This window comes from Equus caballus, chromosome 1, assembly GCF_041296265.1.
Source record: "Equus caballus isolate H_3958 breed thoroughbred chromosome 1, TB-T2T, whole genome shotgun sequence".
Classification (NCBI taxonomy): Eukaryota; Metazoa; Chordata; class Mammalia; order Perissodactyla; family Equidae; genus Equus; species Equus caballus.
This window is the reverse complement of record NC_091684.1, coordinates 174084275-174099164: the sequence shown is the minus strand read 5'-3', so window position 1 is coordinate 174099164 and position 14890 is coordinate 174084275. Positions and strand designations below refer to the sequence as shown.

The 14890-nt window shown below is 52.0% G+C and overlaps 3 protein-coding genes across 14 annotated transcripts in view; 2 read left to right on the top strand and 1 right to left on the bottom strand.

The window, feature by feature from the left end:
• Positions 1-1512: 1512 nt before the first annotated feature.
• On the top strand, positions 1513-11683 carry CIROP (ciliated left-right organizer metallopeptidase). Of its 5 annotated transcripts, none has more exons than XM_070240987.1 (15): positions 1513-1619; positions 6994-7107; positions 7228-7321; positions 7413-7464; positions 7771-7914; positions 8207-8332; positions 8542-8626; positions 8761-8906; positions 8986-9157; positions 9334-9403; positions 9478-9574; positions 9680-9952; positions 10160-10389; positions 10569-10748; positions 11101-11203. In XM_070240987.1, the coding sequence occupies exons 2-15, from the start codon at positions 7038-7040 to the stop codon at positions 11120-11122; spliced, it is 1761 nt and encodes a 586-aa protein (XP_070097088.1). In that variant the 5' UTR covers positions 1513-1619; positions 6994-7037; the 3' UTR covers positions 11123-11203. The 5 variants fall into 5 exon arrangements, with proteins under 5 accessions (XP_070097088.1, XP_070097082.1, XP_070097077.1 ...); XM_070240981.1 differs by lacking the exon at positions 11101-11203 and adding an exon at positions 11248-11683 and having other exon boundaries at positions 1518-1633; positions 8986-9106; XM_070240976.1 differs by lacking the exon at positions 11101-11203 and adding an exon at positions 11248-11683 and having other exon boundaries at positions 1534-1633; positions 8542-8650; positions 8983-9157.
• Positions 11628-14346, bottom strand: C1H14orf119 (chromosome 1 C14orf119 homolog). Its single transcript, XM_001494306.6, has 2 exons — positions 14203-14346; positions 11628-12797 (listed from the first exon to the last, which is right to left on the bottom strand). The coding sequence occupies exon 2, from the start codon at positions 12794-12796 to the stop codon at positions 12368-12370; it is 429 nt and encodes a 142-aa protein (XP_001494356.1). The 5' UTR covers position 12797; positions 14203-14346; the 3' UTR covers positions 11628-12367.
• Positions 14222-14890, top strand: part of ACIN1 (apoptotic chromatin condensation inducer 1) — a 32318-nt gene continuing 31649 nt past the window's right edge. For all 8 annotated transcript variants that reach the window (XM_070240935.1, XM_070240917.1, XM_070240925.1 and 5 more), the window contains exon 1: positions 14222-14858. In XM_070240935.1, the coding sequence (XP_070097036.1) occupies positions 14547-14858 (312 nt within the window). In that variant the 5' untranslated portion in view covers positions 14222-14546. The remainder of the gene's footprint in view (positions 14859-14890) is intronic.

Sequence of the window (14890 nt, the reverse complement as noted above, 5' to 3'; positions counted from 1 at the left end):
CGGGCAGACAGATCTCAACCTCACTAGATGGTTGATTCCCTCACCGGCCTGGGCCGCCTGAGCTTGGAAGGGGGAGGTGCCGGGCTATGGATGCCTGGGAGAATCCTGCACCTTCCTTTCAGCCCAGGGGGATGGGTTGCATAAGGGGGGTTTGTACAGAACATGGTAAGTGACTCAACCTCCGGATTTCCTCCTCTCGGCTCAAGACCACTGCCCCTTGACTTATTTTCAAGGTACTGGGTGATGGGACCTGGGTTGCTTCAGCAGTAACCCAAGCTTCTTTCCCACAGCTCTGAACTGAGTCTTCTCCCAGCCCCCACTTCCAGGTGGGCTCCTCCAGGCAGTGCCCAGCTCCAGGTCTGGAGAAGAGTCACGGCTCCACCGTGCGAGAAGAGCATGCCTGGTTCCCGCATGGCACAGGGTGGTGAGCATGCCGCAGTCCTCTGTGACAGATCACATCCTGGGGAGGTGACAGGTAGCCAGATGTCCCATTTTCTGTATGAGGCTTTTAACCCAACCTCAACTGGTTTGGGCCAAAGTGACGTATTCAACAACTATCTGTTGAGCATCTTTCCTGTGCCAGGCCCTTGCGAGCTGCTGGGAACACTGTGGTGACCGAGACAAACCCAGCTCTTAGCTGAAGGAGTAGGAAGAAAAAGGCAACAAGCAAGCGTGCTGGGGTCTTCCTCTGCCCTCCGCATCCCCTCTACCCTTGGTCGTCCTGCCTGCCATGTTCCAGGCAAAGGCAGCGGGGGAGTGAAGCTGGGTGTTTATCCCCCAACCAGTCCCAGACTGGACTGGACAGGTCCTCAGGGACTCCCCTCTCACAGGATTCCTGTCCCTATGGCCTGGGGGTGTAACAGCCACCTGCCTCTTCTTTGCTACTTTCCCTTTACCCTGTCACTTTCATTTAAGTCATCAGTTACTCCATTTGAATATGCCCATTGGGGAAACCAAATAAACAAGCAGGACGGGAGGCTATTTTAGCTGGGGTGGTCCAGGAAGGCCTCTCTGAGGAGGTGATATTTAAGTCAAAACCTAAAATATTTCAAGGAAGAGGCAGAGGTGCCAAATTAGGGGGAAGGGTGAGCCGGGAGAGAGAAACGCAGAGGCCCTAAGGTGTCCAGGGGATCAGGAAAAAGGAAGCCAGGTGAGGCTGGCTGCAAGGAATGGAGGAGGAGAGGGACAAGCCAGACAAACACCTCCCTCCTCCAGGACAGAGTGGCAAACGACTCTCTTTTTGTTGCTTCCACTGGGAGGATGGTCCTAAGACTCTGGGGCAGGAGAGCGCAGGCTTCCCACCCCGGCCCTCCTCCCAGTGCCCCAAAGCAGAGTGGCCACAGGGAAAGGAGATGGCAGAAGGAGGGAGCCCCACCCCTGCCTGGGGTCAGGCACCAGCCCTGGGGACACGGTCACTTTGGAAAACCAACAAATCAAGGTCCAAACAACGCACATGCATTCCTATTGCTTTAGCTCCGGCCCACTTTTCCTTCAAGGGCAAAACTGGGGAGCAGGATGAGAGTCCTGAGCTGAGAGACAGGATCTCGGGCCCCAGGGAAGCAGCTGAGGAGAAGGAAGGCTGTTTGGAGACACCACGGAGAGGCAGGAAGCTCCCCAAGGTGAGCCTGCCAAGGTCAGTCGGTGGTGGTGGCCGCTTGTGAAAGCCGCTCCCCCTGCTTGGTGCACACCTCCCCACCCCATCCCCATGATTGCCACACTCCTGGGCCCCCAGGGCCCCCATCCCAGTGTTGCAAGGTCCCGGTTGGGGTTTTGGGGGTGGAAAGGGGCCTCTTCACCTCCACCCCCTACCCTGCCCCAAGCCAGTGAGGGGACTATGGGATGGAGGGGGCCGTAGAGGAGATGCTGAGGCAACAACAGCCAGGGCTGGCGGAGGGCCCCGCACCTCCTCCTTGACAGGCCAGTCACTTCTCAGCCCCCAGCAGACAGACCTCCCCTCTCAGGACTCAGCCTGGGCTGCTTCAAGGTGGGAATGGTCCAACCTGGGCAGGCCTCCCTGCCGGTCTCTGTCAGCTCTCCTATCAGCAGGCCTGGCCTGGCCGCAGAAAAACTTTCACGGCGCATGAGAAATCCCTGAGGCTACCCCGTGGGGAGATGGCGGGTATTTTCAGAGGAAGAAGGCCGCAACTGGCCATGCATTCTGACCTCAGGAGCAGCGGAAGGGTCCCAGCACTTGGGAAAAGGCAAGCTTCCTGGCAGGGAGAGACCCACTGGCAGAGTTCAGCCTCCCTTCTCTTAGAAACAGGGATGTGAGGTAGGAGGAGGCGAGCCATACATAGAAGGGATCCCACACGTGCCCCCAAGCCAAGCTTCACCCCGAAGCTCCAAACTCTGCAAGCCCACCACACCTAGCACTGTCACCCCAGGCCAGGCTATCCAACCCTGCTGCAATCGGGACGGTTTGCAAAACGCCTGCGAGCTCCCGCCTTGTCGCTATCTGAGGTTAGGACTGTCCTCGGGAGATAAGCCCGGGCCCCACCCGCCGTCCCGAGAGAGACTGCCGGCTGCTGCAATCGGGACGGTTTGCAAAACCCCTGCTGGCTGAGCTCTGTCACCATCTGAGGTTAGGGCTGCGCCCCAAGATAAAGCCTAGCCCCGCCCACCGGCTCTGCCTTCCAGCCTCACCAGTGGCATGGCCAGGAGACAGAGCTCCTAGGAAGCCCACTCAGGGTCTGGAAGCCTTATTCAGGCCCAGTGAAGACCCCTGCTGCCCGCTCCTCCCCTTCTCCCTCCTCCCCTCCATCCCTAGCCTCATGTTCACACCAATCTCACTACCCTCCTCCCCGCTCCCTCTCCATCTACTCTCCTCACCTTCCATCTTCCATCCTCACACTTCCTCCTCCCTCACCTCCCTTCTACCTTCTCACCACACTCATTCATTCATTCATTTGCTCAAAAAATACTTAAATAACACTTACTCCAGGCCAAACAGTTTGCTTGTATATGGGAGCTACAGGAAAACAAGGAGGACAGTCCCTGCCCTTGTGGGGCTTACAGATTCGTGCGGGGGACAGACAAACATAATACCACAGATAAATACATAATCCCAAATTGTGGGCAGTGCTGTGTGGCAAAAAGACAGGGGTGACCAGCAGATAGTAACCAGGGTACCTGACTCAAATGTGAGGGTCGGGAAGGACTTCTTTGAGGAAGGAATGTATAAGCAGATCTAAAAGGTGAGTTGGAGTCAGTCAGTCAAAAAGCAGGGGTTCCCACAGAGCGAAGTGTTTGCAAAGGCCCCAGGCAGGTCCTTCCCAGTCACTGACAGAGGCTGGGGCAGGGTGGGCTAGACTGAGGGGGAGAGATCAGGTCAGAGAGAGGCTGAGGCCAGATCTCGCACCATGGGATCCAGAGCATCAGCAGGAGGAACCACCTTCCAAAGAAAGAGGACATTTCCTCTCCTAAGGAGAGAGAGGGGTGGCAGCAGACACAGATACAAATGCAGATAGGTCGGTTCTATCTGAGGCTGAGGCTGGCTTCTATCTTCACCGTGGAAGAAGTGACTGCAGTGACCGAGCAGGAGTCTCTGAGGAGGAGGCCTCAGGCTGTAAAATTCTAGTTGCTGAGATTTCTGACTTGGGAGCACCCAACTGAAGTCGATGATGACAGTCAAAGGGTGACAACAGTCTGTCCTGTGGGGTGATTTCCTTCAGTGACCCTTAGCTGCCAGGGAGCAAGGGTAAAGAAGACAAGTGTTGGTTTCATCTGGGCTTGGGGCTTCCCCGGGGAGGCGGGATGGGCAGGACCGGGAAGGGGAGTTGAAGGCACTTACAAAAGAGGGGTTTAGTGGTGAGCCTGGAAACTAAGGCAGATAAGGAGAGATGAAAAGACAGGAAGGGCCAGTGGTTCTTCAATGAGCTTATAGAACAGCTGCAGTGAACCGACTTGAGCAAACAAACCCCAAGGAAAGGAGATCATATCAGAGAGCGGGATGTTTGATTCAGTTATTTCATAGGTGCTGCAGTTTCTGGTGATGATAAGGCTCCCGTATGACCCTGGGAGTGGCTTGCTAAGGTGGAATGGAGAAGAATGTTCGAGATGAGAGGGGGAAGGAACTGAGAGGTCAGCGTGCTGGACGGAGCACCCGTATGGGTGATGACACCACCTAGGACGACTGCTCTGCTCAGCCCCATTCTCTCTCCACATCCCGCGTCCCACGCCCTCTCTTTCACCTCCGCTCCTTCCTCACAACATCCTCTCTCCTTATCCCTCTCATTTCCTGCCTCCACACCCTCTTTCTCACTTCCATCCCCGTCTTCTCTAACCTCCATTCTCCTCTCTAACCCCACCCTCTCTCACCGCCTTCATCCTCTCCTCATCTTCCTCATCCTGTTCTTCTCATCACAACGTTATTGCTCCTCCAAGCTATGCACTTGAGAAGCACCATTGCACGGTAGGTTAAAGCCTGTGCCCACGAGCCTAACTACGTGGGTTCAAATCCCACATTTACCACCCACCCACGCTGCCTAGTTTTGCTGTGCCTCGGTTGTAGAATCGAGACAATAATAATACCTAACTCTTAAGGTTGCCGAAAGAATCACAGGAGTCTCAAGCGCTGGGCACAATGTCTGGGCACAAAGGAAGTGCCAATAAAATGACTGTTAGTCTCACCCCCTCTCCCTGCTTCCTTTCTCTCTCCTCACTTTCATCTTCCACCTCCATCATCCCTCGAACCTACTTCATACCTCTTCAAAGAGGCAGAGATGAAACAGACTCAGCCCCTGCCCACAGTGTAGCAGGGAAACCAGCACAAAACTAAACGTCAGGAGAGTATAATAAATGCTACTTCAAAGATATGAAAGAAATGCCATTGGAGAACAGAGGACATGCACACTAACCCTGCCTTGGGAGTAAAGAAAAGTCTCAACAGGCAGATAACCTCTCAGCTGGATCTTAAAAGATGTGGAAGAATTTACCAGGCAAAGGCAGGAGAGAGGTATTTCAGCAGAACGAACACAAAGTGTTTCTTGTGCTGCTTCTCTGGAAGGTACGAAGCTCTGCACGCATGTGTCGTTAGGATGAGCCCCTCCCCCGGCAGGGGCCCGCCCTAGCTCAGCACGGCCACAAGGGGGCAGCAAAGCATCACGAGCAGCTGCAGACGCCGGCCGAAAAACCTGGAGACAGACTGGAATCTACCACACAAATCCTGACCACGAGGTTTTATTCCCACATTGGGCCGGTCCTGCCAGGACAAAAAAAGGTTTCTGGGTTTCTGACGCTTGGAGAAAAAGACTAGGTTGGTTTAGAGAAAGGACAAGAGTCCCCTAAAGATTTGTGCACATGTTCATAAGAACAGACTAGTCCTCCGCTGAGTTCAAATGTCTGTAGAATGTGTCCTCTCTACCTAGTATTTACTGTGAACCAGACACTGTTTCCCGCACTTTACTAAGATATTCACTTACTCCTCATAACAACCACGTCAGGTGAGTACAATCATCCCCATTTTGCAAACGGGAACACTGAGGCACTTGGCCAGAGCGACACAGACAGATGGCAGCAGGGTTGGTTTGGCTCCAGTTTGGATGCCTCCCTTGTCATCAGTAGTTCCAGCCACAGCTCTGGAAGGTAAAAGTATAAAACCCAGCCTCCTAGGAAGTCAGCAGTCCTTCTCTAAGCTCTAGTCCTTGTCTGTACTGATTGGCTTTGTTGCCTTACGTCATTTCAGCCCTGACCTGCCTCTTCCAAACTTAAGTGACAGGGTTGGGTTCTGTTCCTTCATCCTCAACCTGAAGACGAGGCCCTCTGGGCTGTGCCTAGTGCTGTGGACACAGCTGCCCCCAGGAAGCGGCTTATCCTGAAGGAGTCCAGGATGTGGAGGGAGAGCCACTAAGCCAACAATTATAACAGAGGATGACAAGTGTTGTGTTAGGAAAGGGAGAGGCCTCTCCCCCACAGGCAGGTGTGAAACGTAGGCAGGAGGTGCTAAGAAAGGCTTCCTAGAGTAATCATAGGGAAGGCAGGAATTAGGCAGGCCAGCCCGGAAGGAGGGGTGTCCAGGCAGGGAAGCAGGATGTGAAAGCACAGCGTGAGCAATGAAAATAAAGGGAGTTCCGAGAGTTCCGCGAGAACCTTTGAACATCTTCTATTAATGTCCATTTTAAGAGTTTGCTTTCCCTCCACAGCATGCCTGTAAGTGGCTTCTGTGAAGGTTCACAGAACTAACACAACAGCCTTTCATAGGAAGTGTCAGTCAACCAACATGTGTTTGTAGAGCACCTACGAAGTGCCCTACCCAGATGCTGGAGAGACCTCTGCTGGTTTAGAGTCCACCCAGAGGCAATATGAGGCCAGTAAAGTGCAGAAGCCCTGTTTGCCCATCTCCAGTGATAGGCAAGCACCTATAAAGCAAAGAGACCCCCCCCACACACACAGACAAACCACTATGATAACACCAATATTTTAGTTCTGGGAAGGTTTCGAGGTTGTCCACTCAGAACGGCAGGGGAGTGAGGATGAGAGATGGAAGATGGTTAGGAGAGTTCCTCCATAGACGAGGCAGGCTCCTCTTGGGGAAGGTCAGTTGAGGCCTCCAGAATGACACTGCCCGCCCCTCCCCCCACCCTTCCCGATTTCTGCCCCCCTGAGAGAAAGCTTTGGCCCGTGGTTCACATCCAGCCTCCTGGCAGGAACTGTAGATTTAGTCAACAACACTCAAATCTTGAAAACATAAGCAGGAGCGGTGGAGGGCTATGGAGAGAGGTGGTAAAGAGAGGAAAGGCAGAAGAAGCAAGGCAGGGGAAAAAGGGAGCCACAGACAGGATCTAGGGCAGACTCTGGAGAGACCCTTGAAGATGCTGCTGCTGCTGCTGCTCCTGGGAGCTGCCACGAGCAGATGTCTACACGACGAGACACAGCAGTCTGTGAGGCTTCTCAGGCCCCCTTTCTCCCAACTTCCTCTAAACTTCCGCTCCTCCTCCCTCATCCTCCCTGGCTCGCGTGATCCTCAACCCCTCCGAATCCAAACCTGCTACATAGGAGATCCTGTATCAGATGGAGCTTGGGATCCTGAGGGATACGGGATGAAAGGGGGATCTCGAGCCCTGGCTGCAGTGAGAGAGGCCGCTCAGCGACTCCAGGGTGTCCTAGCAGGTGAGTGGGGGAAAAGGAGTCAGGGAGGGCTGACAAGCAGAGGGCTAGGGAGGAAGACCACCACAGAAAGAACTGGATCTCTAAGATGTTGAGGTGAAATTGACCTCTCATCCCATTAAGTCCTTCCAGTTCGAGGACCCCTGCTTCTGAGTCGAGACCCTGCACAGTACTGCCATGCTGTCTGGGGAGACCCAGATGCCCCAAACTACCACAGGTGAGTTCATGTCATTGAGAATGTGTACAGTACCTCTTCAGGGGTCCCCAGAAACATCTCCAGCTCACCTACAGATATTCATTCTTGGCAGGTGCAGCCTCTTGAACCCAGGGTACAAAGGAGAGACTTGCCTGGGGGCAAAGGTGAGAGAAACGTCTCAGATCCGGGGATCTGAAGATTTCTAGGCTGCCTAGACCTCTCCAAGACCGCCAGCATCTAAATTACTTGATGTGCTTCCTGACAGTGCAGATTCCTGAGGCCCCTCTCCCCCAGCAGTTTCTTAGATCAGAGATGGGTTGGGGGAGGACTCCGTATTCTAACCAGCTGCCTAGGTGGCACTAAGGCAAGTTAAAGAGACTCTCTGCCCCTCACTCCTGGTACCAAGTGTCCTACTGCACTGTCTCCCAGTCCATCTGCTAAATTAGATGCTACATTCCACCCCTGGCCAGATCCCCGATGCCCATCTCCGTGGTTATGCCTTGTGGCCGGAGGCGGGTCCCCCACAACTTGTCCAGCCAGATGGGCCTGGGGTCCAAAACACCGATTTTCTCCTGTACGTGCGGGTTGCCCACACTTCCAAGTGCCATCGAGAGGTGAGGTTCAAATCAGATCCCTTTTCCCTGCTCTGCCTATCTTGATCTTAAATATCACGGGAAGGGGGAGGGAGCATAAAAGAAGTTTTTATTAAATTGTACTTATTTGGGGTAACTTGGGGCATGCTGATGAAGTTTGGGAGGGGGCTAAAAACCGTTCCCCAAGCCATCCCTTGGTCCCACCCTGCCGAGTTCCCTGGGCCTGCATTTTCAGGAAGGTTTCTTCTTCTTCTTCTTCTTTCTACCTCACTTCCCTCCTTTCCGCCCCTACCTTGTCTGGGCCCATCCACAGCCATCTATCATAGCCTATGCCGCCTGCTGCCAGCTGGACTCAGAAGACAGACCCCTTGCTGGTACCATTGTCTTCTGTGCCCAACATCTCACCAGCCCCAGCCTCAGCCATAGTGACATCGTTATGGTGACTGCTGCATGATGAATGGGAAGAAGCAAACAGGTTGGGGAGGGGGGCAGGTCACCCAGCTTCCCATGAAGTGGCAGGACCTACCAAGGATGGAATAGAAGCTGCCTCAAGCTCTAAGAAGAGCTGACTAGGCAGAGGGGCCACAGAGTGGCTGGTCAATCCCGCTGCAAATCCAGTCTTCCCTTCTCTGTGCCATTTGTCCTCAGGCTACACTACATGAATTGCTCCATGCCCTGGGTTTCTCTGGACAGCTCTTCAAGAAGTGGCGGGATTGCCCCTCAGGACCCAGTGGTAAAGGAGAGGTCTTCCCACAAGGTCAACCAGAGGGAATCACTACTATCTCATGACCTCCTTCCTTCTAATTCTACCTCACCCTTCCTAAGATTTCCTCTCCTCATATTGCCTTCTCCCCTTGCGCGACTCAGTTAGAGAGAACTGTTCTACAAGGCAACAAGTGACAAGGCGAGATGAGTGGGGACAGCTGCTTCTCACCACCCCAACTGTTAGCCGCAGCCTGGCCAAACACTTGGGAGTGCTAGGGGTCTCACCAGGGGTCCCCTTGGAAGAAGAGGTGAGAATGAGAATACCTTGCGGGGCGGGATGGAAGGTAGAGGGAGTAGCTGGTGGCAACCAGCTACCTCCTCCAGCAGGGCTCACTGTCTTCACACTGGGAGGCCCGGCTGCTCCAAGGCTCTGTGATGATTGCCACCTTCGATGGTGCCCAGCGCACTCGACTCGACCCTATCACCCTGGCTGCCTTCAAAGACTCAGGCTGGTACCAAGTCAACCACAGTGCTGCCGAGGAGCTTTTGTGGGGCCAGGGTGAGAAGTCAGGGGGAACTGCAGAGGGACACTCATGACCCAGGTCAGAGAGAGATTGGAGAAGATTGTCTGCTGTTCAGGTGTAACTGAAGCTGTAAGCATAGCCGGCACTGAAGGATGTTTGGGGCTCTCTTTGTTCTGAGGGTTCTTTCTCTCTCGTCCTATCTCTCAAGCAGGATCTGGCCTGGAATTTGGTCTGGTGACCACCTGTGGGACCGACTCCTCAGACTTCTTCTGTACTGGCAGGTGTGTGCAGAGCGGTTGAGGGGCTGTCCAGCTGTCAGTGATCCCCTTGTCACACTACCATCCCTTCCACACAGTGGGCTGGGCTGCCACTACCTGCACCTGGACAAGGGAAGCTGCTCCTCAGACCCCACGCTGGAAGGCTGCCGCATGTTCAAGCCCTTGGCCAATGGGGTGAGTGGACTAGAGAACAGAGAATGAAACCAAGTGGGCCTAGAGAGGAGTCAACTTCTACAACATCCAGACAAACACTCTTCCCTCTTCTGCCCTGCCCTTCAGAGTGAATGCTGGAAGAAGGAAAATGGAGTCCCGCCTGGGGCAGAGAATCCCCATGGGGAGATCTACCATTCCCAGAGTCGTTGCTTCCTTGCCAACCTCACTTCACAACTGCTCCCTGGGGAGAAGACCAGGCAACCCTCTCAGATCCCAGCCCCGAAGGAAGTGGAGCTCGCAGGCCGCTGCTACTTACATCATTGCACAGAGAGGGGAGCATACAAGGTGCAGGCAGAGGGCTCACCCTGGGCCTCATGCCTTCCAGGAAAGGCTATTCAGGTGCGTGTCACACGTGAAAGAGCCACAGCACACGGGCAAAAAGAAATGCTCATATGGTGGTACTATCCCTGCTTCGATGTTCTTTTTCTTTTTACCAAGTACCCACTGAGTCCATGACTCTGATGTAGACTGTACATTTTCCTTAGAAGGAGGGCTTGAGCAAGTAACTGATGCTATAACTATACCCTGCTGCACATTTCCTTGCAGATACCTGGGTACTATGGTCTTCTCTTCTGTCCCCGGGGTCGGCTGTGTCAGACTAATGGAGGTATCGATGCTGCTACTTCCCCACCTGTCAGTCCTTCAACCCAAGACCTGGTATTCCAGCTGGCTTTAGGATTAGCTGGGCCCCCAGACCACTCTCTAGGGAAGGAAGAGCGAGAAGAGTTGACTGAAGCAGTCCTACAGGCTCTGGTGAGCAGAGGAGGCACTGGCAGGTAAAGGGACGATTCAGGCTGAGGCTTTATACAATGGGCTAGGGAGAATGCTTACATCCTTTACTTCATAACTGTCCTCAGAAGACTTCCTGCTCATCCTACTCCTAAGCCTGCATGTGTCATGAGATGGACTCTTCCAGGGACTGTCCCTCCATTAAGAGATCCAAATGTCCACTTAGGTGCTACTTCCATGGCCCCTTGATTACCACTAGCCTGCTGTTCACTGTGCATATGTGGAAGTCCCCTGGCTGTCAAGGGCCTTCGGTTGGTCTGCTGCACAGGACCTTGACCCTGACTCTCCAGAAGCAGCCTCTAGAAGTATATTATGGAGGAGCCAGCTTTACCACGGAACACAGCAAGTAATATTCCAAATAATTTTCCTTCAAATTCCTGGACTCTAGATGTTTGAAATTACATTTATTAAGCACTCACTTACGTGTATACTGTCCTAGACAAGACTATTTATTATTTCAGAAGGATCCCTGACTAACAGGGCCACCTCTCCCTCCCACAATAATGGAGTTCCCCCATCTCTAGGCCATCGGGATCCTAGTGCCCTTCCTTTCTTAAGCACTACCCAGGCACCATGTCTAGCAACCTAAACACTATAGTCTCTTTCCTTAAGCCACTTCCCTCAATGTCTAGTTAGGTCACCTTCCAAAAACTTAAGTTGCTGGAAGACTTGGATCTTGGTCTTATTCCTACTTTTAGGTTCTATATTTCCTCTTACTGATTTCCTGTTTGGCTGTTTGGATGAAGCAGGGTTTCATGAGTTCTTTGTATTACAATAAAGGTAAAGCCCTTCACCTCCTAAGCTTGGGCATTATTCCAGGCCAAATATTACCTCTATGTTCCTAGGTTTCTGGTTACCTCGGACCATAATCCTTCCATGACCTATGTAGGTCTGTCCATGGGACTCTGCCTAATGCTGCTTCTCCTGGTGGGTGCACTGGGAACAGTGGCCTATAAGAAACGAGCTACTCTTCAGGTGGGACCATCTGCCCCTTACCATTCACCAGGGCTCCAAAGCACAACAAGCAGCCCAGCTGGAGGAATGAGGGAGGTGTGATATTACCCAGAGCATGGTGGGAGGCAGGATAGAGATTATTTTCTTGGGAGACACCCAGATGGAAAGTTGATCTATTGTCTACACTTAAGTTCTACTTTTCTCAGAGTGCCCTTCTCTGGATATCAACTTTATATTAGCTTTGCAATGAAAAAGAAGTACAGACTCATGGTTTTGAAGATTCATTCTTTATTTTGATAGAAAAAAATAAACTCTTTAACCTGTAAAGAGTGTCACTTGTTTTCACATTGTTGTAGAGCAAATTTACAGAATAGGGACATCTGCTACCAGCTCCAAGGACAGCAAATATGCTTTAGAAAAAAAGGCACTGCCATTTGGAGTCAAACAAACATCAGTATGGAGAAGTGTGTAGTAACCAATTATCTCCCTCTTCTGATTTTTCCATAATTTTACTGAATCATCACTAGGAAAGCTGGTGGATGGGATGTCACATAATTATGCCAGACTCTGGTAAGAGTGGTGAAGCCAGTCATCTGAATCCAGCTAAGTTACAAAACGTGACTTATTATCCTTCTCTCTTGTTTCTGGAGGAGGAGGGCTCTACTTTAAACCCCCCATGGGCCAGCAGTAGGCTTGAGTTATAAAGTGTAGGTTCCTTTGGTTATAGTTACAAAAGAAGCCATTAAATTCTTGAGGGTCTGTCGCTTGCAAAGAAGCAAGCTAGGAGGCAGATAGCTGATCTGGATTTGCTTAGATGGAGAACATGTACACCAGGAGTCCAGTTGATAGGCTGTTAATGTTGAAGTAACCAGGCCTGTACTGGTCAGTGAGTTCAGTCAGCTGATCGGGGTACCATCCCCAGACCTTTAAGTGACACATTTGAACTTCTCATTGTATAGTTGTGGCCTTGGCTCCAACAGCTATGGTTATATTCTTTGATTTTAATGCCTATCAGTCTTTACCAGCTGTAGCAGCCACTGCTTGGTAAAACTTTGCCACGAAGTCTGGCTCACTGACCTCCAGCTGCCTCACAAATTCATTGCGCTCCTGCTCTGCCCAACCTCGAAACCACTGATCCCAAAGACGTAGTTGGCACTCAAAGATACAAGGTGGTCGGTTTGCTCCAGACACACTAAGCTGCTCCAGACCTTCCAGCAGTGGCTGTAATTTTCCTGGCACTGCCTTAGCTACCAGGTCCTGTAGGAAACGTTCACGCTGGGGACCTGACCAACTGGCAAACCAGTGAAGAATACACTTCATCTCCTGGGAAGTGACGTAAGACATTGGGGGAGGGGAAGAGTTAGTAATATTGTCTGGCACCGAGGGTAAGGGAGAAGGGAAGGAGAGCGGCATTGAAGAGGAAGATGACTCCAATGGCATCCTGAAACATAAAAGCACTGTTATGTACTCTCTAAACAGAACAAAGTACAACTTCCCAACAACAAGGAATCTTATCACGTCAATCAGCATTTACAAAGAAAATTAGTTTTCACCAATTCGATCTATAGGAAAACAGCAGAGTCCTTTATTTAGACTATCATCCAACTACTTTAGAGAAGTCACCCAAGAATAACTTCATTTCATCTATGCCAACCTTCCTCTCCCTTTTTCAAACCCGCCCCAACCACTGCTTCCCGCCATCACTCTTATAAAGAATCTAAAAATAACCAACACATTTCTTACTTATTCTCTCCTGCCTACTTCTATGTTCCAGGTCGAGTAAAGAAAAAAAACCATGATTAATGTTGGTCCACTACCTCCTCCCTAAATGAAAAAAGGTATATGTTTAAATCTAGTGCACGCAACTGCTCAGGGCCTAGAGGCTAATCATTCCAGAGCTAGCAACAGTGGGAAAAACAAGAAAAAAACCTCATATATGATGAAAGAGGCTTCTTGGCAATGTGCATAGAGCATCTGAAATACTCCAAGAACTTCATAACATCCATTACTTCCTTACATTTCCTGTAAAGCCACAGGAAAAATTAAAGAGCAGAGTGAGGGCGCCTCTCCCAAAATAAAATAACACAGTAAGAAAAACAGGTGAAGCCACGTGTTTGTTCAAGACTGAAAAAAGAGTCTAGTTGGTTTGGTGGCTTAGGGATCTGACAAGTGTTATACTGCTGTAGGTGTGCGGCAATTCCTGTCTTAGAACAATTTTCCTTAACGTCTGTTATAAATGCCTGTTGACGCCGACAGTGATTTGCATCACTAATACAACTGGATGGTCAGCCAACTTGAATAGTTGTCGAGTCCCACAGTGTGAATTTCTAACAATGAAAACCTGAAACTACTTGTCTACGACCTATTTTACTGTTTGTGTTTCTTCTGCTGCAAGTTGGAGTATTTGTAGTGACAAAGAAAGGAACCTCTAGGCAACTAACATCAGTTCAGTACCAACACAGTCCAGGGTGGCTGCCTTTTTCACAATGGCCCTACAAAAAGCAATTCCTCCTGAAGGAACTTTACTCCCTCATTCGGAGAAACGAAGAACTTTTTCCGAGTCTTGCGACATGGCTTCCACGGCAAACTCAAGTTCAATGATCACGAACTAGTTCACAGTGTGGGTCCAAACACACGGCGCTGCCACTTGCCCCTTTACAAGCCACGGAGCCTGGCATTCCGAGGTCCCAAGGAGCAACGCAGCCTTAGACGGGAGCGGCGGGGATTCAGAGGATGGGAGGCGGCAGCTGTTTCCGCAGGGAAGAGAGCAGGAGGCTTGCCCTACCAGGGTAACCCGCACACCCCGAGTCTGGCCCGGCCCAGGGAGGGACTTCTACCCCGCTTACCTCCCTTTTCTTCTCACAGGGCACCGGGAGACCGCCACAAGAGAACTTAGACTCCGACTACGGCCGCCGCTTCCATGTTTCCTGAAAACCCAAAGCAGGGCCAGCCGGGCAGCCCACGCACTTCCGCTCCCGGACCAGCCCCAAACACCCAAGCGCCTTAGCGCCTCAGCGCCTCAGCCCTAGGTCCGGAGATAGCCGAGTAACCCCGATTATGGTTATGCCAGAGTCGAGGGCTTCCGAACATATTCGATTCAAGGCCTCGGTACGACGAAGATAACCGAGCTCTGAAGGCAGAGGGAAGGACGGGGAGAGGCTGGGTAGATGGAAAGAACCGATTGGTGCCGATGTGGAGACGGAAATACCCGAGCAGTTCCGGAGGAATCCGGGGAGTTCTGAGTGGTAATCGAGGGGTTGACTATGGCAGTGGGCGGGGTCGGCTCAGTACGTTCGAAGGGCGTTGGCGGAAATTACCGAAGATGCCCGAAGCCGTCGGGACGGACCCGAGTACCTCACGCAAGATGGCGGAGCTGGAGGAGGTGACTCTGGACGGGAAGCCTCTTCAGGCGCTGCGGGTGACCGACCTGAAGGCCGCGCTGGAGCAGCGAGGCCTAGCCAAGAGCGGGCAAAAGAGTGCCCTGGTCAAGCGGCTCAAAGGGGTGAGGAGACGGCGTTGCTGGGGTGTCGGAGG

Bases quoted from the DNA above. Each gene is read 5' to 3' on its own strand.
- C1H14orf119 (XM_001494306.6), bottom strand. From the start codon at position 12,796: ATGCCATTGGAGTCATCTTCCTCTTCAATGCCGCTCTCCTTCCCTTCT.
- CIROP (XM_070240968.1), top strand. From the start codon at position 6,708: ATGGAGAGAGGTGGTAAAGAGAGGAAAGGCAGAAGAAGCAAGGCAGGG. The intron at 8,907-8,982 runs GTGAGAATGAGA...TACCTCCTCCAG, and splicing joins GGGTCCCCTTGGAAGAAGAG to CAGGGCTCACTGTCTTCACA. The intron at 9,953-10,159 runs GTGCGTGTCACA...ATTTCCTTGCAG, and splicing joins TTCCAGGAAAGGCTATTCAG to ATACCTGGGTACTATGGTCT.